General features: G+C 41.2%; 1 protein-coding gene across 1 annotated transcript in view; it reads left to right on the forward strand.

Annotated features, from left to right (window-relative positions):
* LOC121617082 (replication protein A 70 kDa DNA-binding subunit-like) overlaps positions 1-24,326 on the forward strand; it is a 37,253-nt gene that overhangs the window by 10,975 nt on the left and 1,952 nt on the right. Inside the window, exons 8-16 of the mRNA XM_041952102.1 lie at positions 14-116; positions 243-311; positions 2,799-2,991; positions 7,188-7,324; positions 7,899-8,047; positions 10,064-10,193; positions 17,071-17,247; positions 17,392-17,499; positions 17,730-17,816. Coding sequence (XP_041808036.1) covers positions 14-116; positions 243-311; positions 2,799-2,991; positions 7,188-7,324; positions 7,899-8,047; positions 10,064-10,193; positions 17,071-17,247; positions 17,392-17,499; positions 17,730-17,816 — 1,153 coding nt within the window. The remainder of the gene's footprint in view (positions 1-13; positions 117-242; positions 312-2,798; positions 2,992-7,187; positions 7,325-7,898; positions 8,048-10,063; positions 10,194-17,070; positions 17,248-17,391; positions 17,500-17,729; positions 17,817-24,326) is intronic.

Here is a 24,326-nt window from a genome sequence, read left to right on the forward strand (position 1 = left end):
TGTGTATCCCTAGGTGGACTATCAGAGCCCGAGTCACCAACAAGTCCGGTATCCGCAACTGGAGCAACTCTAAAGGAGAGGGCAAGCTCTTCTCTTTTGAGATAGTAGATGAAAGTGTGAGTAGATGAGTGCAGAGGTCTGAATATCTTCCTGTCATGTGCTTGCATGTTAACATATGTCACACATGGCTGTTTTTCATTTTGAGACAACATGTTATTTCATGGAAATGTGCTGGTCAACAGGGAGAAATCAAGATCACAGCCTTCAACAACGAAGTGGACAAGTTTTTCTCTCTAGTGGAGCAAGGCAAGGTAGGCAGCTCCCACTCACCCATATCCATCCTCACTTGAAGCGATAAGAGCTTCTTGGAAACTTGACTTAAAAATGTTAACTATTGTGCATATCGCACGTCGCCAACAGCTTCGAATGCTGCATGGAAATTCTTCTGAACGTGGTCACCATTTTGTTTCGTCAATGGAGTTGATTGAAGAGCCATTTTAATGACCAATAAGACAATATCTGAAGCTGTAATTCACAAACCACTTAAGAGTAAACGTCAGTGTGAGGTATCCATTTTGTGTGCACATAGCATCAACAACAAATGCATCATTGGTAAAATAGTGCCTAATAAACCCTTCTGCAAAATCTTGTCATGCATGCAGGACTTCTGGCCAGTAACTGAGCCAGAGGCAAGTATTAGTGGATTTTGTGGAAGGGATATTTAAAATATGTCTGTTTGAGACATTAAGCATTGTTGGATATATGCTGCTGAAACCAGTGTGAGAAAAAACTTGCCAAATCTGATATGTGGATATTGTCTTGGCGTTCTTAAAGTGTCTGGTTATCTTCATTTTATCAGAAATGGCTGCCAGTCTTGCAGGCTGTTTTTTCCATTATAAAGTTTTATAAGTTATAAGTAATTGATACAGAGATTATAATTTTTTAATTTAAGTACTCCTTTAAGACATTAGAGGATAGGTTAGGGTTTTCAAGTCTATCTCCAAACAACACTCACATGCCATATGTATGTTGAGAGAGTTATGGCTCACTGTAATCGCTCCTCTTCTCACTGCCGGTAGTGAAGTGATCCCTTCAAGCGAAAACACTGGAGGAAATGGGGCGAAAAAAGTCTTTGTTCTGTGCAAAAATGTATTCAAAAGTTTGGCCAAAGCTAATGTGAAGCTTCAGTGGTCTGAGTTAGCCTAATTAAGTCGCTTTCCTTGGCTGGTAGATGAGTGTAGGTTTATTGCCAGTGTTGTGTACTGGCAGTGTAACTGCCAGGATGCATGAGCCACGGCTCAGTAAGGACACACTGTAAGGGTAAACAAAAAGGCTCACATTCTTAAAAGGCCGTTAGTTTGGAATATACCCACTCTATCCATAAGGGTTTGTTTGCGTTTATCATATAGTGAGTATATCAGAATTAAAGTCATTCAATCGCTATTGTATTTGAATCTTTTTGGTCTTAGAGAATCTTGGACGTAGCATTTGTTAATCAGACCATCTTTCAACCAGAGGGCCCTGATTCAAGACCTCGTGTCGGCAAGCATCTGCTTTACTGTCCTTTAGTAAGAGATGTAATGCCTACCAGCTGCAGCTCCCGTTGTGTAACTGACGCTGACGTTGACGCTCACCTCTGACCTTGCTGGAGGGCCGCAATTCTGAATTCTATACAAGAATCAAAGTATATACATAAGGATCCTTAAAATAATCAGGAATTTTAAGGAATAATTCATATTTAGGAATTCTTTGTGAAGACCCACTTAAGTGCCGCCCTCAAATGAACCTAATGAGTTCAGTTTTTCCACATGTGAAGTCAAGTACTGAGTGTATATTCCATTCAAGCAGTTAAACTAACAAAACAACCAGTAATAGACAAGTGATGAATGTAAAATGTCAGATGGGATATACAGATGTGGGATGACAGTGAGAGATAAACAAAGACAGAGTTGGCACCAATTATCAGGAGTCTCAGGGACCAGCTGAAAGAACAGCTGTTAGTGCTGAAATGGGTGGTCGTCAGTCTGAACACCCAGAACATGCCCTTTGCATGTTCCTGTATACCTGTGCAATTACAGACAGGTAGAACACATGTTTAAGCTCTTGCTCAGCTCAGTCTGGCCCACAGAGCTTAATAACTCAATTAACCCCGGCCATCATTTTGCCAGTCACACTGGCTCAGGTATCAGCCACTGGCTGTGACTCCCAGCGCAGCCCCAGATCCAATTTGTGCCCTCTGCCCTCCAAAGATAAATAAAGGAATGAATCCGTCTTCCCTTCGTGATCTGAGTATTGACAGAACAGTGAGTGGGTGTGACTGGCTCTGAGCGGCCAGAATGCTTATCACATTAGTTTCATGCTCCTATCTCTGTGTGGGGTAAATCAGAGAGAGAGGGAGGAAGGAAAGGACAGCGAGTAAGCTGTGGAGACAGACTCTGAGGCAGAGAGAGAGAGAGGGGATATTGGAGGGTTGGGAGAGTAAATGAAGAAGTGCGCTTTGCATATTGAGTTTAAATTGTGCTGTTTAGCTCTCAGCTGCTTCTTATTTTCTGGTGAATTAGAGAAGTGATGGGGCTGATATGACACCCCATCTTAGTTGGACCTGAAGGTTTTTCCCATTGTTATTAAGAGGTTTTGGTGGAACAGAAGCTGTATTGTAATAATGATAATTTCCCTTCCAGGATCAATAAAGTGCTCGCTAAAATTGATTAGTCATAGTTGCTTCAGATTCACAGGAAATAACTGGTTTGATTGGGGCTGATTGTATAATGCCAGCACACCTTGCTCGGTCTCTGTAGGTGTACTACATCTCCAAGGCTACGCTGAAGGTGGCCAACAAACAGTACACCACACTGAAGAACGACTACGAGATGACCCTCCACGCTCATTCGTCCATTGTGCCATGTGATGACAGTCAGGACATCCCCACAGTGCACTGTGACTTTGTGCCCATCGCAGAGCTGGAGAACAGAGACAAGGACGCCATCATCGGTAAGAAAAGGAGTTCAATCAATGAGACTTCATTTGTGCATTTGCAACGGACAAAAGAAGAATGTCAACAGTGAGTGAGCAGGTAAAGCTTTAGTGCAGAGAGTTGAGAAAAAAGGGGAAGATGTGGCTGCTCAGTTATGTTGCCCTCACAAAGCCAGACTACATATCAGTATCTCAATTTTTGCAATCCAGGCTTGAAAACATTAATAATCAAGTGATTCAGATGCAGTATGTGTTTGTGGCAAACCAATCAGCAGTGTGTGGTGAGGGCTCAGATAATGCCTTGACTCACTCCCTCTCCAAACTTTGTGAACAACCATTAAAACAAGGTGTTAAAGATAGTAAATCAAGTGTGATACAGAAAGTGTGTGGCTTAATCTTTTGCTACAAATTCATTCAGATATTGATTTCTGTGGATAGTTCCGGAGATATTTTTTACCACATTCCTGAATGGCTGCCACGTACCAAACGTCTATTTGAAAACCGGAAGCAACGGCCAACAACTGCTCAGGGAGTGTTGCGTTGCCTGCAATCAGGTGAAGAAAGTTCTTTTTGATATCTGGGAGAAGAAGAGCCGTCAGTAATCTTTTGCACTACAGCTTAAGTAGAGTTATGGCTCCATAAAGAAAAGTCTTGCCAGAACACAGTGGGCCTCATGCAAGAACATTTTTTTGTATTTTTATCCTTAAACCTCATTTACTTTCTTCTGTGTCCCTACGCCAATGTTCCAGATTCACCAGACTTTCTTAACTGGACAAACTTCACAAAATTCACTGGTTTCAAATGAACGCCACCTGTTCCTGATAAGTTTTCATTCTCAAAAATATAACCAGAGTTTCTGCTTTCAGAAATCAGCAGATGGAAAGATAAGTTTGGTCGTGGTTGGCGAACCGAGGCTGTTAAATGAATAACAAACACAACCCCAATTCCAAAAAAATACATGAACTGTGTTTACGGACAACAGTTGAACTGAATAAGTTGAGTTAAATATATATATAAATGAGCAAATGATCACATTCTGTTTTGTTATGTTTTACGCAGCATCCCGACTCTTTTATTAATAGTACAGCAGCTGTCGATGACGTGTCATCAGAGCAGCGATGCACAGTGACGGAAACAGAATGGTTTGAAATTATGTTAAATGCTAAAAGAAGCCTTTCTAAACAAAGCACTCAGTGACTAATATAAGAGATGGTCATGTGACGAGATGATATTAGAGGTGACGTTACACTGTTTGGCAGAGAGTCTGACTTTATCTATGTATCCATATCTACATGAAATTCATTTATAACTAAGAAAAAATTGTATGTATGACAAAAAATCTGTTAAATCACTCCTATGTGTGACTTGAGAACAAATCTGTTCTGTGCTAATGGTTCTTGCATGAGGCCCATTGAGTAACCAAAAAGCCAGCTGGTGTCAGGCAAGGACAAGTTAGTTGTTGCCAGTATTAGAACATCTGGGATATCAGCTGGATCACCACTCCAACTGCTCAATTAACCAAGGCAATTACTGGTTATAGATATAGATGGTAAAAAAAAAAAAAAAAAAAGAGCTAATAGACAGGCACGTGCCAGTCAGTCATGTTTCAGGTGTCCTGGAAGAATACATTATGACAGGGTCAGCAGGAAGGTTAATTTAGGCACATAGTAAAGAGGAGAGATAAAAAGAGGATAATGCTCATTCCACTGTTTTTATGAAGGTTAGTTGCAGTGCCTGCCCTCTGCGCCTGACAGGAATGTCTTATCTCTGTGACAGGTAAATTGGGATGGTCCAAGTGCAGATTGGGGTTGAAATTAGTGATTCAACAGCGTGCTCTTGGCAGTCTGCTCAGTATTATTAGTGAGATGATGCACAGGTGTGACAGTGGTGTTTCTGTAGTTGTGGCAATAAGGAAGTCATTTTTAGAAAACTGCTCTTGGTCTGTATGCAAATGGTAGGGGCAGGACACAGTACTGCATGTTGCAGTTTTTGACCGTGTCAGTTGTTTGGCCAGCTTTTAAGACTCACATTGATAAGTTGTTCTTGTTGTTTATGAAAATGGATGATTATCATTTAAAAGTTCACAATAGTAGCATGGATTTGATGAGTGTCTCATTTGATGAGACCAAAACAATATTTTTTTATTACTTTTTTTGAGGAACATGTCTTTCATTTAACAACAGAGGTTTAAGTTGTCAAATGTTATATTATGTCTACAAAACAAGGGGACAATGTGCCAGACGGGTTAAAAATGGTGCAAGCACAGTGAAATTTTAGGAGCAATTTCAAACATTCTGTTGGTTGAAAGGTTAACTTCCGTTGCATTTGCCACCACACCCAACTGCAGAGGTCGGTCTGGTGCTTTTTACTTGTGATGAAACGCCCACATATAGTTTGGCATTGCACAGGAATGCAGAGCTGTGCTGCGTAAGGTCTGCAGAGCGACTGTTAGATGGCCGAACGAGCCGGGCTATCATTTCTTGTAAGTGTCGGACACGCCATATTGCAGAACAAATTAATGGTCGTAAAGAAGTGCAAACAAAATGCTGTAACCCACTGAGTAGAAGATTTATGTAGGTTAATATTTGTGATTATAGCCGTGTAAACAATGAGCAATGCACAGCAGCCCACTGCACAGTTTAGAGAAGCACTGAGAGGTTTACCTGGAGGAGTGTGTTTGTGTCAGTCGCAGAGGGCCAGCGTTACATGTCCTGTGTGTCATCTGTTTTCTCTCCACTCGCTCCCTCTGCACTCCCTCTCTCCTTGCTCCTTTGTTAAATAGGGGATTATAACATGGTAATGAGAACTGTCAGCCTGTTCCTGTGGTGATAATGGAGTTCAGAGGTGGATGACATCGTCTCAATCATAATGGAATTAAGAAGGGCTGAGAGAGCACAGACAGAGAGCAAGGGAGAAACCGGGGAGGAGGAGGGAGAGGCAGAGTTTAGAAAAAGGTTAGCAGAGGTAGCAGACGGGAGGATGGAGTTCAGAGGAGGACTGGTTTGCTAAATCTATATTGTAACTCTTTCCAGTTATTTTATTCAAGGCATAGTCACTATTTCTGACACCATGGAGCTGATCGACAGAAAATCATTAAGTCGTTCTGTGGAGTTTTTGACCACTAGTAATGCTACAGAGCAATGGTTTCACGAGCAGAGGACAGCACGATACACATATCTGCCACCCATTTCACGCTGTTCCACTGATCGACAGGTGAAGGCGATAACACGCAAAGAAGACTGCAATCTTAAAAACAAAAAAAAAATATATATGTTTTCAGAATATCCCAAAATTGCTGTGCAAATATTTTATTAGTGAGGAAGTGCATTCAACCCATTTGTCATGTCCCAAGGATACACACAGTGTGTTTTTGTGAGTGACACTGAATGTAAACAAAACTGTGTTTGTTTACAAGAAACCTTCCAGAGGGCATCTTTAGTTATTCATCAAGTGAAAATGACAAACCTCTGCTGCTTACATCTGTGGCTGCTTCTCTTGTTTCATAGGAATGAAAATGGCTCGTAAGACTGTTTTATCAGAAAAAATGGGGACTTTAGAATTATACACACACACTCTTATCAAACCATGTGTCATAGCATTGATAGATGCATTAATCCTGTCTTTGTACACTGCTTCTTGATTTAATCTTCATTTGTTTCCTTTGTTTTCAGTAACCTTGTGACGATCCTGTTGGTTGTACAATAAGCACTTTATGAACTAATTTGATTTGTTCTGATGCAGTGTTTAATATTAGTCATGGTAGGCCAGCCTCTTCACCTTGTTAGAGCTCAGCAGTGTCTGCTCCTCAGTGCAGTAATCCTGAATGAAGTTTTTAGGCCTTGAGCATGACAGGAAACATGAATGAGGAATGAGTGTGTTTGTTGTGATTTGGAGTGTGGGCCTGGGTGTTAGCCAGCCTGTTATGACATTTATGTCAGTCTGCTCTGACTTGGCAATATCAGAGGGGTGTCAGCTCTCAGCCGTGTTACATCGTTACACGTTGCTTGTGATGTGATACCACTTCATATTATATAAACTATAACCAGAGGTTTTTTTTTTCACGCTACACTATGTAGAGACATTTCAAAAGGCTCCCGTCACATAACTATTGCTTTTCCTTTTCCTTACTTCATTGAAAACTTATTTGTCTACCTGTTTTCATAAGCTGTCTGTGTCTATCTATGGAGATGTAAAATGACTCTCTCTATCTGTAGATGTGATTGGAGTGTGTAAGAGTGCGGAGGATGTATCCCGTATCACCACTAAGAACAGCAGAGAAGTCTCCAAGAGGGCCCTCAACCTAATAGACACAACTGGCAAAGTGGTGGCAGTCACATTGTGGGGAGAGGAGGTAATAACTATAATCTCTCTCTCTCTCTTCTCTCTCTCTCTCTCTGTCGGGGATGGTTTTGCGGTTTAACATAAAAACACGTAGAGCAGGCTATAATTAATCGTGTGTTTATGAAGGTGCCCATCCGTGTTCGTGCCTATGCGTCCGTGTCAGTAACATCTCTCTGTGTGCGCTCTTGCATGCACGGCCGTTTGATTGGGTTTTCTGGGCTGTAAAATTTGGATCGGTCAAATCATTCCCGTGACCTTCAGGAGTATTTTGGACCAGAGTCCCCGATTTGAGACGGAAGGCTAAATAACTCTCGAATGTGCATGAAATGGCGCTATTCTTCTCTAAGCTCATTCAATCTGCAAGAGCTAATCCCTCCTCTTTGCCAAAATCCAAAAATGACTTTCAAATTAACTTGTAGGTTGTCCAATTATAAAAGCAAACTATACCACATATTGCTTTCTGGTCTCTCCAACAAGCTGAAGACTGAACATATGAGACAATCGCACAGCTGCTTTTGCCGTCTCTTGTTTTCCATCTTCATCTCCACAATTACTGTCTTTGACGCTGTTTTTTCTCTCTTCAGGCGGAGAAGTTTGACGGCTCTGAGCAGCCTGTGGTCGCCATCAAAGGAGCTCGCTTGTCTGATTTTGGGGGCAGGTCTCTATCTGCTTTGTTCAGTTCAACAGTCATGGTCAACCCAGACATACCGGAGGCCTTTAGACTGAGGGCCTGGTGAGTCACACTGGTGTGCACTCACGCACCAGCGCTCACACACACATTGATAAACACACTCACCATATAGTTCACACATTGTGGGCATGCGTGCAAGCACTACACAAGACGCAGTATGTGCAAACAGACAAACAAATCAGAGAGATTGTATGTTCCTGTTGCTGTAATACGGATATGAATAAAATAACCTAACCATGCTCACACACATAGATGAACAAACTTAAATGCAAAGCCCTGATGATCACGTGTCAGGAGATATGGTGGCATGTGCCTCCTCAGTCCCAGTGGGGCTCTAGACAGGATGTAGACAGGATCGGGCGGAGGGACTAACAGAAAAGCAGAACAGGGATAATTCTGGATGCCAGCTCTGAAGTGCTACTTTAGGTGCACAGAAGGATGGAGCCGCATCAAACTGGATTCTTATTAGCGGTTCCTGTGGAGGCATTTTAAATTATGACTCATTCACTCATTAAGGCTGTTCCCAACTCTGGCCACAGCTGAAATATAAATGCATTTATTCTTTTTTTCTGCGTGTGTGCACACGCGCGTGTGTGTGGACTCATATAGAGGCTTCAGTGTGCATACGATTGCCTGTGTGTTACACTGAAAGCTATTTTTAGGCATTAAAAATTGCATCAAACGGCACGTTCACAGCTTCAAAGTGCGAATACAGTAAATACAGAGGTGTGTTTGTTAGCAACTGTTCTCGACTATTTCAGTCGTTAATGTCTGTTATGTGAATTTGGCTAACTGCTCCATGAACAGTAGCTTTGGACATTTGTGCGTGCGTGTGTGCGTGTGTGCGTGCATGCGTGCGTGTGTGTGTGTGCATGTGTGTGCTGGAGAGGGAGAGGGAGAGAGAGGAGGGGCAGGTTCCATTGCTCCAGCTTTAATCTTGGTCTTATTAGTCTCTGGTCAATACACCATCTCATCCTGACATTCAAAGAGCTAAATAACTAAAAAACGGGCCCTCCTTCCTTTCATTCCTCCTTCCATTCTTCTCTAATCCCTGGCTTTTCCCCACTGATCTCTGCTGCGGTTCGGCCCTCTCTCCAGTTTACATGTTGACAGCGGTGAACGAATGACAATGAATGTTATTCAAGGAGCACACACACTGTTTTCCACTCCTATTTAACATTTAGGTCTGCGCTTCACAAAGACAAAGTGTGTCTGTCTGATTCTAGTTCCTGTGGTGATGTGGTGCTTTGTGGGATTGTTTTTTACTAGGCTTGCTTGCATAATTGAAGGAAACTGATGAATTTGGATGATGCCTTGATTAGATTGCTCTGCCTGGCTAGAATACAGAGCAGTTTCTGATGCATTAAGATTTTAAAGGGAATATTAAAAAGGTAGATAAATTAATAGATGGAGAGGGTAGACAAAAAGACAAGTTTAGTTTTCCTTTTTTCCTCAGGGGAGAAACAGTGTGTATGGACAGAAATGTATGCAAATATAAAAAGCTGATTGATGTGTGAATGCATTTGTCCATGACAGACAGCCATATGTGAGATAAAATAGATTGCAGGATTTAGATGCAGTGGCTGTAAAGCAGTTAAGGGATTAAGGGAGTCATTCAGTCATGGCTGAAGATGGTTTCTTTAGATCATAGCAGATACAGTGCAGTGTGTAATCCAGTATAGTACCTCCTTTGCAGGAACAGTCTGTAGTAACACACATTCTTACATGTAAACAAGCACACACACTTGCTATCACATTCTCTTTTTGACAAAGAGGTAGATACTCACTCTTGCAGATGTTCAGTGACTAATATTAATGTTGTATCTAGTGTACTTTTCACTTTGGTATCCGGGGATCATCAGTTTGTTCTCAAGCACGCTCTGTTTCTGTTTTCATTTGACTCAACAAACCCTTCTTTCTTTTTTCTCCCTGCACTCTAAATAATGCATGTTATGCTGTATTTCACATATATGTGTCTGTTTGTCCTGTTGTAAAAGCATGTTTGCGCATACATTTATTTGTACATTTTTGCTGCTTGTTTTAATTTCAACTCTATAGGTATGACCAGGAGGGCTATGAGCTCGACAGCCAATCCCTGACAGAGACGAGGTCAATGGGGAGCGGAGCAAAGATGAACTGGAAAGCACTGAGCGACGTGAAGAGTGAACACATGGGACAAGGAGAGAAGGTGCAGTGCGGTCTCTACATATAGTACATATATACACAAAGCCTCACACAGTGTTGTAGCAGGACAGTCATGTAAAAGACTCTAGTACTAAACTGGCATTCAAAAGTGACTCTTTGAAGGGTTGGATACACCCAAATTACAATAAATGTCACACAGATATCTAAAACCTGAGCCAAAATTCCTTCCCTGCATGGCGAGACACAATAAAGGTAAATGATGATTTTGTGAACCATGATTTCGGTCATATCTTCTTAATTTGTGGGTCTATGTTGCCCATCCACCTGTCCAAAACCCAGAGATGATCAGTTTACAGTGACGTGGAACAACGGAATTTTTTGCTTGATCTAATTTTATGTTATTCAACTAATCGATCCAGCTCTACAGTGAAACAATGATTAAATCTGTCCATAAATCAGATGAATTTTCATTCATGGAGTTGGAACTCATACTTTATTAAAGCACTATGAGTGGCGTTGGTCATAAAAAAGATTAAGTTGAAGACTAAAAAAGTGGTGGAAAATGAAGACATAAACCAAGGTTTTAGATTGATTTAGGCACTTGCATGATTCACATGAAAGGGCATTCTGAATGGAAGAATTATTATGAGATTCACAAGCAACTGTGACACTAATCACTCTTCTTAAAATGCTTTCATATGGCCGTGCAAATTAAGTTTGTAGTGAGTCTCAGATGTTCAGAGATCAGATGGAAATTAAGCCACGAGGTGTGGAACTTCAAAAAGCAAATCTTGTTATCTGTGTTGCAGTTTTAGTCAGATCTCTGAGCTGGTTCTTCATGAAAACTTTGGCTGGTAGCACACTGTTTGTGAGTCAGAAAATCCTTCCCTCGCTCGGCCAGCTGGCTACTGTTTGAAGACGAATGAAAAGAAAAACCTCTACAGATGATGTAACATCAGCACAGCTACAGTACAGCAGAGTTTGATAGCAGAAAATCTCTCAGCGTTGTAATACAAACACCGTAAACACCAGGTTTTGGTGTCAGTCCCTGAGAATCAAAGAGTTGGCGCTTCACTGTTTTGCACCAAAGTTTCGCAGTCACACAGGGGACGAATCCATCATTTTGACGGACTTTGACGATTCTGAACAGCGTGACTACCTGCTCTTTCTACCTTCTCACTATATCTTATCTCTAGCTGCACGTATAGTATAATCCACAGCTGAATTCAACTGTCAAAAGACATCTTGGAAAAGTGTTTAAGCCCACCCCTGCTGCTAAACATTGGTTTGTATGATCAGCTACATAGACATTACATTGAAGGGGCCTTATTTAAGACTATCAGAGGATTTTTTCTGTGAACAGACAGATGGATTTGGTGATTTTTAAAACTGACCGCTTCCCATTCTCATTTGGATGTAAGCATTTAGACAAACAAATCCACAATCACTCTCCCATTCATTGTAAATAGAGCTGCTCTAGGCTGCGCCTCGCTGTGACTTTATGGATTAGAGTCGTGCCTCTCTTGTTTTAGCTGTGGGAGGATGATAGTGAAGCTCTCACATATTAGCAGCACTGATTTGAATAACCGTACGCCGTTGGAGGAGCATGTGAGAACTCTCAAATTGATCCATGTCCCATTTTAAGAAGTCTTATCGCACAGAATTATCATGCTTTTGACTAAAAGTAGAGTGCGTGTAAGTGGTATGTGCCACTCATAAACTTTCTGCCTAATTAATTAGGTTTATCTCCGACTAGTCTCCCTCATCCCTCACGTTTAATTAGAAGACACTTACGAGTAAGCTTCAAGATCAGTTTCGTTTCTAATAAAGAAATTCTAATTATGTGTTGGAGGTGGAGGAAGCCTATAGGGCATAACATTACCGGAAGGAAAGCAGCGCGGACGGAGAACGTGGGAGAGTGAGAGACGGGCAGAAACGCCAGGCAGAGTCACTTTAAACTTCATGTCACTTACAAACTTGTGTTGACGGATGGAAAGGAACAAGGCCACAGGAAAAAAGTAAAAAAAGCAGTGAGGAGTGTGATGACTAAGAGAGAACGGTGACACAAAGAATTGAGGAAAGGATACAGATAGGAACGGTTAACTGGCAGATGTGGGGAAAGGAGTTGAAAGGTGAGAATGTGTAAATAATTTGAGCTCAGATTTCTTTCTCCTCTTTTTCTGTGCCCCCCCCCCCTTCCCTAATGCTCTTTGTCTTCTCGTCTTTTCTCTCTCTGCACTGCGTACCCCCAACCGCTTCTGTAATTGAACGGCTTTAAGGAGGCTGTCTATCACATACTCTGAGGCTGCAGCTTGAGTAATAATAATAGAATCCAAATCATTAGCTTGTAGTTTGAAGAAACCTAATTTGACATTCTACCTGTTTGCCTCCATGTATGTGCGTGACTGTGACTCTGTTTGTATATCTGTGTGTGTGTGCGTGTGGATGTAAGTGTACAAGCCATTTCTAATTAATGTAGCTGTGTGTGTGTGTGTGTGTGTGTGTGTGTGTGTGTGTGTGTGTGTGTGTGTGTGTTGGGATTTTGGGACAAGCATTAAAGTTGGCATGTGCAGCCACGTCAATTATGTGAAGTAGATTTTCACTTGGTTGCCCTTCCACATACAAATTTTAATTGCATTTAGGTGCCAGAAGGTGACGCAGGGATTTGGTGTGATAAGAATGAAAACTGTTTTCAGAATGTTGGCTGTGTGTGTGTGTGTGTGTGTGTGTGTGTGTGTGTGTGTGTGTGTGTATGTGTGTGTGTGTGTGTGTGTGTGTGTGTGTGTGTGTGTGTGTGTGTGTGTGTGTGGATCTTTAGGTAAGTCTGCACACATACTATTTTTGTGTTAGTGTGTCTGTGAGGATTTTTTTTGTGTGTGTTTCTGTGTTTGTGCTCTGCGTTAGTCATGCTGCCCTTCTAGGTTCTCCTCAGTGTGCTTAAGGTTAAGACTTTGCCCCAAGGCTTCTGTGTACACACTGGAATACAGAGGGAGAGGAGGAAAAGCACAGAAGGAGAAGGGGAGTGATGATGACAAATGCAGGGGGATTTATTTGGAGTGGTCTAGTTGTGATGGAATCGCTATGGTCCAGATTCTGCTGACCTCTATCTTCACGTTGTCGGTAGCATCTGCCAACATCACAAGCCCTCAACGAGCCCCCAAAGAAAAGCGTCATGCTCTCCCCGCCACGTGCACCCTCCTACCACCTTCCCCACCCATCGCCTTCCCACCTCTTCTAGCCTCCCAGCGCTCCAGTCTGCCCAAGTCTGCAAAATGTGATGAGGCAGGCATGCGGGCGGAAACATGGGAGTGGAGTGTTGAGGGGGAGAGGGCTGTTGCTAACGGGAGAAATTCTCCTAATTAAAAAAACCTCCTTAGTAAGTGTTTCGGAGGGGTTCTTGCTGTGTGGCATGGGCGCTGGGTAGATGGACGGGTGGACAGATTATGAGGCTGTGAGTCAGTGTTAGCTAGCGGGAGGAAAGTGTCAGAGAGCTCTAAGTCTGACTGACAGTATCTGCAGAGGTCGTGGGGACACAGGACCGCATCAGCCAATCTCAGAAGGGATGCAGAGAACACAATGGCCTTTTCACATTGGATGCTCTTACTGAACACTTTACAGAAAGTGTGGGTTGTATAAAGAAGGAACAGCATTGCTCAGTCAGTGTGTGTGTGTGTGAATTTGGCCAGCGTCCTAGAGAGAGTCTTTGATAGACTCATTTAGGCCAACATTAGTAATGAGTCTGGCCCAGCTCTAGCTTGTAGTTGTTGTTTAGAATGCATTTTAAAGCATTTCATTTTAAATTCTGGCTGTAATTCCAACATCTTGTTTAAGGCCTGCTCTCCTGGTAGAAGATATACCCTCTGGTGAAGCGAAGAAAAAGTGTTTTTTTTCCTGTAGTTTCTGCGTGTATATCGTATTTATCGCTTTGTGTTATATCCATGTGTGTGTATGTTTGCATGCAGGCACGTACACGTGTGTGCCTCTTCCCAATGAGACACAGTTCATCTGCTGTGTGCATTCTTTATATTTATATTTATGGAAATCGAATGCCGTGCTTCTCCACAGGCTGAGAGAAAAGCCTTTTTTTCCCCTCACAATTAGCATTTCTTTCCTTTTTAGCTGTTGATTTTAGCAGTGTGAGTTCTGGCGCTTAAGGTGCTAATATCTGTTTAAATTACAGCAACATCGCTGCATTTTAATTTGATTCTGTTTGACTGTGTACACTTCAATTTAAATTCATAAATGAAAGAAGTTCAACTCGTTGTATCTGTATTGCAAATGTCGAAGTTTGGGTCTCTGCGTATGACCTTGCATGTTAGCCATGTGCCTGTGTGTGTGTGCGTGTGCGTGTGCGTGTGCGTGTGCGCGTGTGTACACATTAGCACAATTTATGTATTAGAGAAAAGGAGAGAGAGTTCCTCTCATCTCACATCTATTATGCATAGAATTCTCAAACTCCCTCTGCTCTCTTTTTAAACTGTTCCAAGATTGTTTGGAAGTCAAATAGAGATGTGTAAACAGCATGCATCTACCAGCTGGACTGACTTGTTGGCAACAGTTTTGCTGATGAAGCCAAGTTTGATCTGAGTTATTTTTATTTTATTTAATGTTTCTCTTTTCACCCTAAGCCGCTTATTCGCATTCTTTAAACCGTTCAACTAATTTTTTTCCTCACTTCGGTTTGATGGGCTTTAGTTTCTTGACATTTGTTGTGTGCTGCGAAGTTTAAAAATACCAATAATGATAAAACGAGAAAATGCCAAAGAATACTCATCCCATTTGGATGAGAACAGAGCATCAACCCGAGATTATTCACCCAAATGAGATTTGATGAGAGAATGTTTCTTTCTAATGTTGCTGTGTTTGACTGTATCTCAGAGCTGTTTAGTGGGAGTGATATCACAGCATTGTTAGGAACCATCTCTGCTCACTAAACTGCTGCCAAACCAGCTCTCGTTCTCGAATCGGTTCTGTTCAGGATTCTTGGAACTTTGGCGCTATGTTGTGAACCAGCCCGGGTTTCCAGCAGTTTTGAGTGGAACGAGGCATTGTTCGATGCAGAATGGAAGTTAACAGTAGTATCAAGACGCTTTTGTTGATTACTTGTAAGCTTTTGTTCTGTTATCACATTTGTTTTATCCAAAAAACAAGCATGGACCAACTATTGATAAGATTGATGAGAAGACATGAAAGACTCTTGTGTGCAAAACGAATGGCCCTCTCCATCCTCTCTTTCCAACCTGTGGAATATGACACACCCACTGATACTATCACGGTTTGCGCTTCAGCTCAAGGAAAACCAGCATTTGGTTCCAGCTGGGACCCAACTTTACGGGTTCTGAATCAATTTATTTTTGTGCAAAATGCTCCGAATGGTACAAAATTAGAGCGTGACTTGGAACGGAACTCTTTCCACGCTGGTGGAAAAGGGGTTTCTGTACTGATTTTAGCATTATCTTGTTCACAGTGCTCATCACCTGAAGCTACATGGTGGTCATGAATGAAGGAATATCACAACACTCTTGGTCGACCGTTATGGTTCGAACATCAGACAAGACAAGGTTTTTTTTCAGTTATCGATAGTTTCAAAGCCCACTTGCAGCATGTTTCAGTTTACGCTTGACGGGAGAGCTACCCTTCGATTTAATCCACCGTTGTACAACAACAAGAAAGACTTTAAATGTGTTTTGAGATTTGTCATCGTACCCGACCACCGTCATGTGATATTGACTCTTGTACTGTGTACTAGTGATTACTCATTGTGTTCTTACGGCTTGAGCCACCTGGCGCCTTGTTCATCTACCAAGATGCCGCCTCCTACATAACAAACGCTTTGATGAGATGTCTTGTTCCGGTTTATCCTTTATACACCTTTAAGATTGTCTTTGCAGTGCTCAGACTTGTTCTCTCCCGGAAAACATAAGCGTGCATTTTTTTAATTTTGTGAAATCACATCTGTTTATGTCCTATTAATGTAATAATGTTTACAAATGTTTACACCAGGCTCACAATGAGAGAAAGATGGTACCTCAACCAAGACTGACTGAATCTTTATTTTCAAGAGGAAAATAAGTGTTTGAAATGGGCCAGGTTAAAGAGCCCTATCTTCAATAATAGTACAATTTGCAAATATTATGCAAAAAGCTCATAATTGTCTGTTACTAGCACATCAGTGGAGTATTTCTACATGCATCTAGCTCCAACAGTATGTAAGTCATATAGCCTGAAATGAGAAGATGTTTTTTTGTCTGTGTATGAGTGTGTAGGCTTGAACTCTTGCAAGTTCTTTTTTTTTTCTTTTCCCATTGGAAATGCAACTGAAAAGCATCCTGCTAACACAGTTTGACTCAAATCTAAGACTCCAAAAACAAGAGTCAGATGGGTATGTTCTGAAATTTTTATGAAACAAGGCAAGTATACAGCAGTCACAAGAACAAGTTACAGTTATCTTCATGTTTTTAACCTCTGCGAGTACTACAAGCAAGCACCAACACATTCAAAGGAGAAAGCTGCCAGTTTCTCATGAGATTATCCATTAACATAATGAATTCCTTCGTCCTGCAGCACTCATAATCAGTCAATTCACCATGTTTTCAGTGACTTGATTTCTGCTTTTGAGGGTCAGTTTTAATAAGTGGTGAATCATCATCAATCTTTTCTCCCGGCTCCACCGGGAATTATTCCACTGTTGCGATTCCAGTTGCCAAGTGACACATTTAATGCAATGCTCTGCAAAGACGTCTAGTCGGGATTTAGTTTGGGTGGATTTTAGATTTCTCCTCAGCACAACATTGTGAAAGGGTGCAGCACCTTTATATTAAGTGCGTGCTGTTAGACACTCAAATTGCAGCAGTGTGATTTGGTAGTGTCTATCCCCATAATTTGATGTCTTCTCCTCTCTCATTGTCCTGTTTTCTCAGGCGGACTATTTCAGCTGCGTGGCAACTGTGTTGTACACTCGTAAGGAGAATTGTCTGTACCAGGCCTGTCCATCTGCAGACTGCAACAAGAAGGTCATAGACCAACAGAACGGGCTGTACCGCTGCGAAAAGTGTAATCGAGAGTTCCCCAACTTCAAATACAGACTCCTCCTCTCTGTAAGTGCATGCACTGCACATCATTAACACTTGTTTGTCACACATGCCGTTGACTTTGAGGAATATTGTCACTTCTGTGATCACACATACACACATGAATAATCTCTCGCCCCCCTTCATCTTCCCTGTCTGTCTGACTCCCAGGCCAACTTAGCAGACTTCGGGGATAACCAGTGGGTGACATGCTTCCAGGAGACAGCTGAAGTCCTGTTAGGTCACAGTGCAGAAACACTGGGATATCTCAGAGACACAGTAAGAAACACACACACACAAACACAGATATACTGCCACACACTGTTCTCCTTAAACTAATTTGTTCACGTCTGACAAGAAAATTGCCTTTACAATTTTTCCAGGAGGTCCAAGTTTAACAGACTGCCTCCTGTAAACCGCTAGCCCTGACTTTGTATCTACCATCTGTGTGTTTGTGTGTGTGTGTGTCTGTGTGTGTGTATCTGTGTCTGTGTGTGTGTGTTCACAAGGATGAGGCTGCATTTGATGAAGTCTTCCAGAAAGCCAACTTCACCACTCACATCTTTAAAAACAGAGTCAAGCTGGAGACGTACAACGTAAGTGACTATAAACAGGGGCACAATGGAATTTGATACAATGCAATGCAATTTAGTTTCGCAGGAATGAAAGAGCAGAAGATAATGCCATATGACGGTGCTCGTCATTGTCCTGCAAACAGTGAAATTTTTTTTTCAGTGGTCTCTGCCTTGCAGGAATCCTCAACCCTGATTGGCTAGTGCTTGTCTGTTACAAACATCTGTCTTATCGCTGTTCTGAACAAATACACCAGCAGGCATTTTTATTTCTCCCGTGCTCTAATAATGGTTCTGGAAAAATGGGCTTTCAAAATAACCTGAATCCTGAACAAGTAGCATTGTTGTAAAAACGTAAATGGTCTCATTTAAGGTCAATTTTACGATCTAACCAAAAAGTCGGAAGCAGCTACAGTAAATATACCTAAGCTGTAGATTTGTGTGTGTGTTAAAGAAGTGTATTTTATGTCACAGTGACCTCATTTCAGCTACAAAATTGTCAGTGGAAATTGCTGCCTTGAATGTTTATCAGCCTCACAGGATTCTGTTTTCGTCAGATTCAAGTAGCACTTCCTCTGTCAAGATTTCTGCCGACAAATTAAGTATGGCGGTCGCAACATGATGAGATGGCAAAGCTTGCAGTGTTAACAGATTTACTACAAACCCGACTCCAAAAAAATCGGCATGCTGTGTAAAATATAAATGAAACAGAATGTGATAACTTGCTACATCATGTTTGACATATACTCAATTGACAAACAGAACAAAGACAAAATTTTTAATGTTTTGCCTCATCAGGTTCATTGATTTTTGTAAATGTGTGCTTATTCTAAATTTGATGCAGCAACATGTTTCAAACAAGTTGGGACAGGAGCAACAAAAGACTGAGATAGTTGTGGAACGCTCCAAAAACACACAGGTGATAGTATCATGATTGGGTCCCAATGGCGCATCCTGGAAAGGCTCAGTCGTTCACAAGCAAGGATGGAGCGAGGTTCACCACTTTGTGAACACATGACTGTAAAAAAGATGTTACTACATGGGCTCAGGAACACTTCAAAAAACCATTGTAGGTAAACACAGTTCATTTACACATTTCTGACTTCTGTTTTATTTATGTTTTACACAGTGTCCCAACGTTTTTGGAATCAGGGTTGTACTTTGATTGGCACAGGGTATTTGCCGAGCAGCAGCAAACTTCAGGATGAGCTGGTTGCAGGCAGAGGGATGCTTTCCAAATAGTGAATATCATAAATGTGTCGAAGCTGAACATTCACTGTTTTATGTTAACCACCCGTGGTGTTAAAGCATGATGCGTTGTGGTATGCTGTTTTAATTAACGGGCTGCATGCCATTTGTCAATATGTAACAATGACTCGTCATCAGTGATTATGTTCTGCTGACCTTCAGTCCTAAGTATGTGAAGCCACAAAACAAGATGCACTTGGTGTAATATAATCGTGACACAGTGTCAGTCAGACAACATGAATCCAAAATCATTTCAATTAGTATCACAGTGACGAGGGACTTGTTATGTAGCCAGTGCACTTCGGCTAACAGAAAACAAATACAGCTGTGGATTCATTTCTCTTAATTAGGCACTAATTAGCATTTAGCTATTGTCTGTCTCAGCCTAATTATCTTAATTATTCAGAGGCTCATTTGCTACTTGGGGCACATACCAAGAGTCTGAGTGGAATGATTGAGATGTAGGATGAGCTTTGCATGATCGTGACCTCCAGAAAACCTACAAGGAATGCACAGCTCACAAGCCATTCCTGATAGACGGGAAAATAATGCAAAATTTTCCGATGAGTCTGGAGAAATTATTGCCGTTCAGTCTTTATATACACAAATGCATTGTTTCTGTAGCTGTATCCAACGTACGGTGACATTAGTTAAAGTGAAGAGGAGTCTTCAGTAATGAAGTGAAATGCGGTTGGCTCTCTGTTTACACTAAATGTCAGCATGCCACTGCTACCACCTGTTGTAACCACCACCAGCAGAAGCTGGAGGCTAGAATGCAGTGTTGCAAACAAACAACATGCTGATGATTTTGCTTCTATTACAGCTTTCCTAGTTGTGGAGCTCAAAATACAGTTTGTCCTCAGGGCTTCATTACAGGAAGAGTGATGGGTTCATCGAAAATAAATCGTGCAGGTTAGAAATACATTACATGACTTTACTCACAGCAGATCAGTTCAACACAACAACCCATTATGAATTACATAACAAGGCACAAGAAGCACATGTCCTGAAAGGATCTGCAGTTCAGTGCAGGTCTGCATTTCAGCCAGAAAAGTGAAGAATAACAATAACAAAATCTGCTCTTGTTGCTTATTTAATTAAATTTAATGGTACAAATTTAAAAAATCACCTCCAGTTGACAGTTCATGTGGAAAATCCTCACCTTTGATCTGTGGGACTGAACCTACGTAAGGAGGTGGCGGAGGTGACGGAAGTGCACAAAACAGTGCACAGCAGTGCTTGTTTAAGTGCTGAACTGGTGCTAATGACACACCTCAGGAATAAGCTGCATGCAGTTAAATAGTCATGACTGTAAGTTTCTTGTACTCTTTTAATTAATCAATGTATAACTGTCACATTTTTTGAATTGTTGGAGAAGGAAGTTCAGCGTTCCTCTGATAATGAGCTCAGAGCAGATACATATGCTACAAAAGGCTTATCAGTGTATTCAGAATTTATTTTCAGCGGGTTTTAGTCAAAGTTGACTGTCTTTGTTTCAAAGCTTGTTATTTAAAAAGACGAACACAGAGCGGAGAGTCTGTGATTCATTTGTTCAGAGCGTCTTTCTACCTCCGCCTCAGTTCTTTCCCAAACTTGTGACTGTGACACGAGACAAAACGATCACACATCCAGCACAGTGTTTTTATAAAAATAGAGAAATGTAATGAAATGTCAGAGCTAACAAGATTAATGAAGTTACAAAATGTGTGCTTTGTCATTTTTTAACAAGGACACACGGCGAGAGAAAGGACAACTGAGCTTAGGATCATATTTTAAAGTCGCTGTTTGAACATCTCTTGCATATAAACTTAAGTTTGTTTTATTTTAGGGCAGAGCAGAGATGATAAACTACCGATTTTCAGACTAACAGTTAGATATTAACTGATACCCAGTTGGTGATTCCAGTGCTGCAGCAGTCTTCTATTGATTTTCTGATTTAATTTAGCGTTTTTCAAAAGCTTAACTATCTGGAAATGTTGGACTATAGTTCATGACAGATTTGCTCAATTTTCACATAAATGCCTGTTTTCCGACTCTATTACTGATGTGATTCAAGAGATAAGATGTAATTTAAGGAAAATCATGTTAGAGGACAACAGTGCAAGAAACAGTTTAAAGGGGTAAAAAAAAAGTGAAATGAAAAACTGTTTAAAAGAAATAAATGAAATTAAAGAAATTACATCCAAAAGCTATGTACATTACAATACTGTATACATGATTATCCATTATTTATGCAGCAGAGTCAGTATGAAATACCAACATCATAAAACAATGCATAAAATATACAGAAAGTTTATATATAATAAACAGCATATGTAGTATATATTTGTCTGTCTGTAAAAAGAAAATATATGATCGAATATATCAATATTATATATACATTGTATATAATATATATATAAAGGGTAAAATATGTGTCTGTGTATCTGTAATTGGAAGGCAGAAGTGTTTGTCATTGTTCTGAGATGGAGCAGACCGTCGTAGAGGGGGGCGAGAGGTGATATTCCTTTACATATGGGGACAAAGGCACACATTTCCTGACACTTTCTCATGGCTGACATTCAAAGTGTTGCACTGGGTTGTGCGCACACGAGAAGACAAATAGTTGCGTAAAGATTGAAAATAGAGACCTCGAGGGAGAAGTTCGAGTTCTCGGCCTACTTTTCTCACCTCTGCACACCTGGCCAGTCCCTGCAGGACGTGGACTTGGATTGTCATGTCGTTGCTTTCGGAAAGTTACAGAAATTGTCAGCCCGCCCCAGTTCCTGCGCCGCGTGGAGGGAGAGGGTTTCATACGCTGTTCGTCTCTTCTGTTGAAGCATGCCGACCCCTCATCGGTGCTGTTTTCCATGTGATCTTCCTCCACGCAGGAAGTGATTAGAAAGAACAGGTCAGACAGTTTGTGCATCCGGCTCAAGTGATCTGTGAAAACAGCAATGACTGCTAATCCATTAGTAATGTTGCTAGAAAAATGTATCGTAATGTCATGAATGATAGCAACATTTATACCTCAATCTCAGGATGTAGATACAAGTCTAGACAGTCTGACAAAAAACACTTTACCGTATTAGGATAAAATGCCATCCCATTAAGGTGGAGCCCACAGAGGCAGGAGGTTGTGCAGTTGAGCAGACACTTGTGCTGCAGGTTACAATGGTAGTAGAGGCCCGTCTCACTCTGCCACAGGTGGAGTTAATGGAATTCAGATGATGGTGAAGATCACATTTGGACTGCAGGATTGGATTTGCTGAACACAGATGAGTGCATTTTTCACATAAATTTTGAATCATTTGCATTTATTTAAAAGGTAATTGATGCACTTAGAATTTGGGAAAGTGCATCTGATTTCCAACCACAAACTAGATGCAAGGTTTGGTAAATTTATTCCAGGCTGGATGTTTATCTTAAAACTGTAGTGCTACACTGTATTAGTAATATATGTAGAGGTACAAACAGCTATGTCAGTGTAAATATCTGTGCTTGTGTAGGAGTGCATCTGTCTGTCTGAAGTAAATTAATTGATTTTTGTCTCAATGAATGCATTAGTGTCAGAGGGGACCTGTTTTTTCCTGCCTTATGTTAACAGACAGGCCACTGAGAGCAACACACTCACTTTACATCGTCAACAAGCTTCACTCTGAGCAGGCCTCGTCAGCACCAGGCTCAGGTCTCTTCGCTGTCCCTGGCCTGACTCATTGATTCTATCTGACTGAGGTTTGTTAAAGTTAAAGAATCTATGGTCTGGACCATGACTCTGACATACCAGCAGCCTGACTCTGCTGTCCTGCCTTTCTGTCAGTTTCATCTTGGATCTGTGAAATCCGATAAGATGAATAGGAAATGATACAGCTATAAAAGTATAAAAGTATGTAACGAGACATAAGAGTGTACAGCTTGTTCGCTCTTTGAGGCCGTGCTTCGGTGCAGAGGTGCTTTGAGCAGCATGCTAACACAAGTTTAGTGAATTTTATTTATGTAGCCCAATATCACGCAGCACAAATTTGCTGTAAGGGGCTTTAAAGTCTGTACAGAGCACCTCTATCCTTAGACCCTCGACTCAGATGAGGAGAAAACTCAGGGAAGAAGTGACAAAGCTACCATGCTGATGTTTAGCAGGTAAAATGTTTACCGTGTTCAACAACTTAGTTCACTGTTAGAACATTTGGTTATTAGCACTAAAACACAGTACAGCTGAAAGTCATGGTTATGGTCATTTGTTCTAGAAAATTGTTCTTATAAAATCTATAAATGACGGCTCTATATGAAAAGTGATGTAATCCTCACTCACATGTAACTCAACTGTGTATTCTATGATTTACATCCTCATTATCTCCACAGGGCTCCTCAGCTTTATGTTGTTTGATTGTCTGGTACAGTACAGTACCTCATTAATTCTCCGTGAGGTCGTGGCACCCGTAGGAGGTGCGTGTTGGCTATTTGCATGTGTGTTTCTACATGTTTTGTCAGCGTGTCAGCATCCAGACGTTGTATTGTTCAATTCCTCAGGGGACGAGCCCCACCATCTGAAACCGAGTCAGAGAATAGGGGTGACTGTTAGGCCACAGAGTAATTGTTTTCTCCAGATGTGATTGGAATATTAGTGTACGCACATTCAATTAATACGTCCTCTTTCTCTCAGTGCCTCGTCCTTTGGAAGACCATTATTTTTAAAGAAGCTGTCACCTTTTGTGAAGTGGCACCTTTGTCTCAATAGCCCCCCCGTATTGTTTAATTTGCCTGCTATCCTCAGGTAGATGCAAATTGAAATAGTAATAGAGGTGTTGAATCACATGAGATAATGAGCAAATGTTAAATCCTTGATGCTGGTTATGCTAGCTGAATTGCTAATTGATTAACGAATTGTCTCTGGATTAATCTATTTTACATTGGCCGTGATTTTAATGGAAATGAGTTTTTCTCATTCATGAGAGACCACTGCATGATTTGATCATATTTAATGTGAAGTGCTGTGCATCTCGCCGATGGTGGCTGCTGCAAACTGTTGAGACTGAACAACACTGAGTCTTGTGTTGAGCTCTCTCATTGGAAATCTGCATTATCTTCAAAATTCCAACAATAATGTTTGAGAAGTAGAGGTACAACACAATTTTATCAGAGAATATTCCACCTTTCACCCTCTGTTCCCCCCTCAAAGTACATTCACCATAGAGGTTTTCACATTGGACGACTTGGAGCCAAACTATATGCAGTCCAATCAGGATGAGAGGTCCTGTTGTGTTGCTGCAGTTCTCTGATCCGTGCCTCTGATACTCTTGTCGATCTAAG

Source organism: Chelmon rostratus, chromosome 14 (genome assembly GCF_017976325.1).
Source record: "Chelmon rostratus isolate fCheRos1 chromosome 14, fCheRos1.pri, whole genome shotgun sequence".
In the NCBI taxonomy this organism is placed as follows: Eukaryota; Metazoa; Chordata; class Actinopteri; order Chaetodontiformes; family Chaetodontidae; genus Chelmon; species Chelmon rostratus.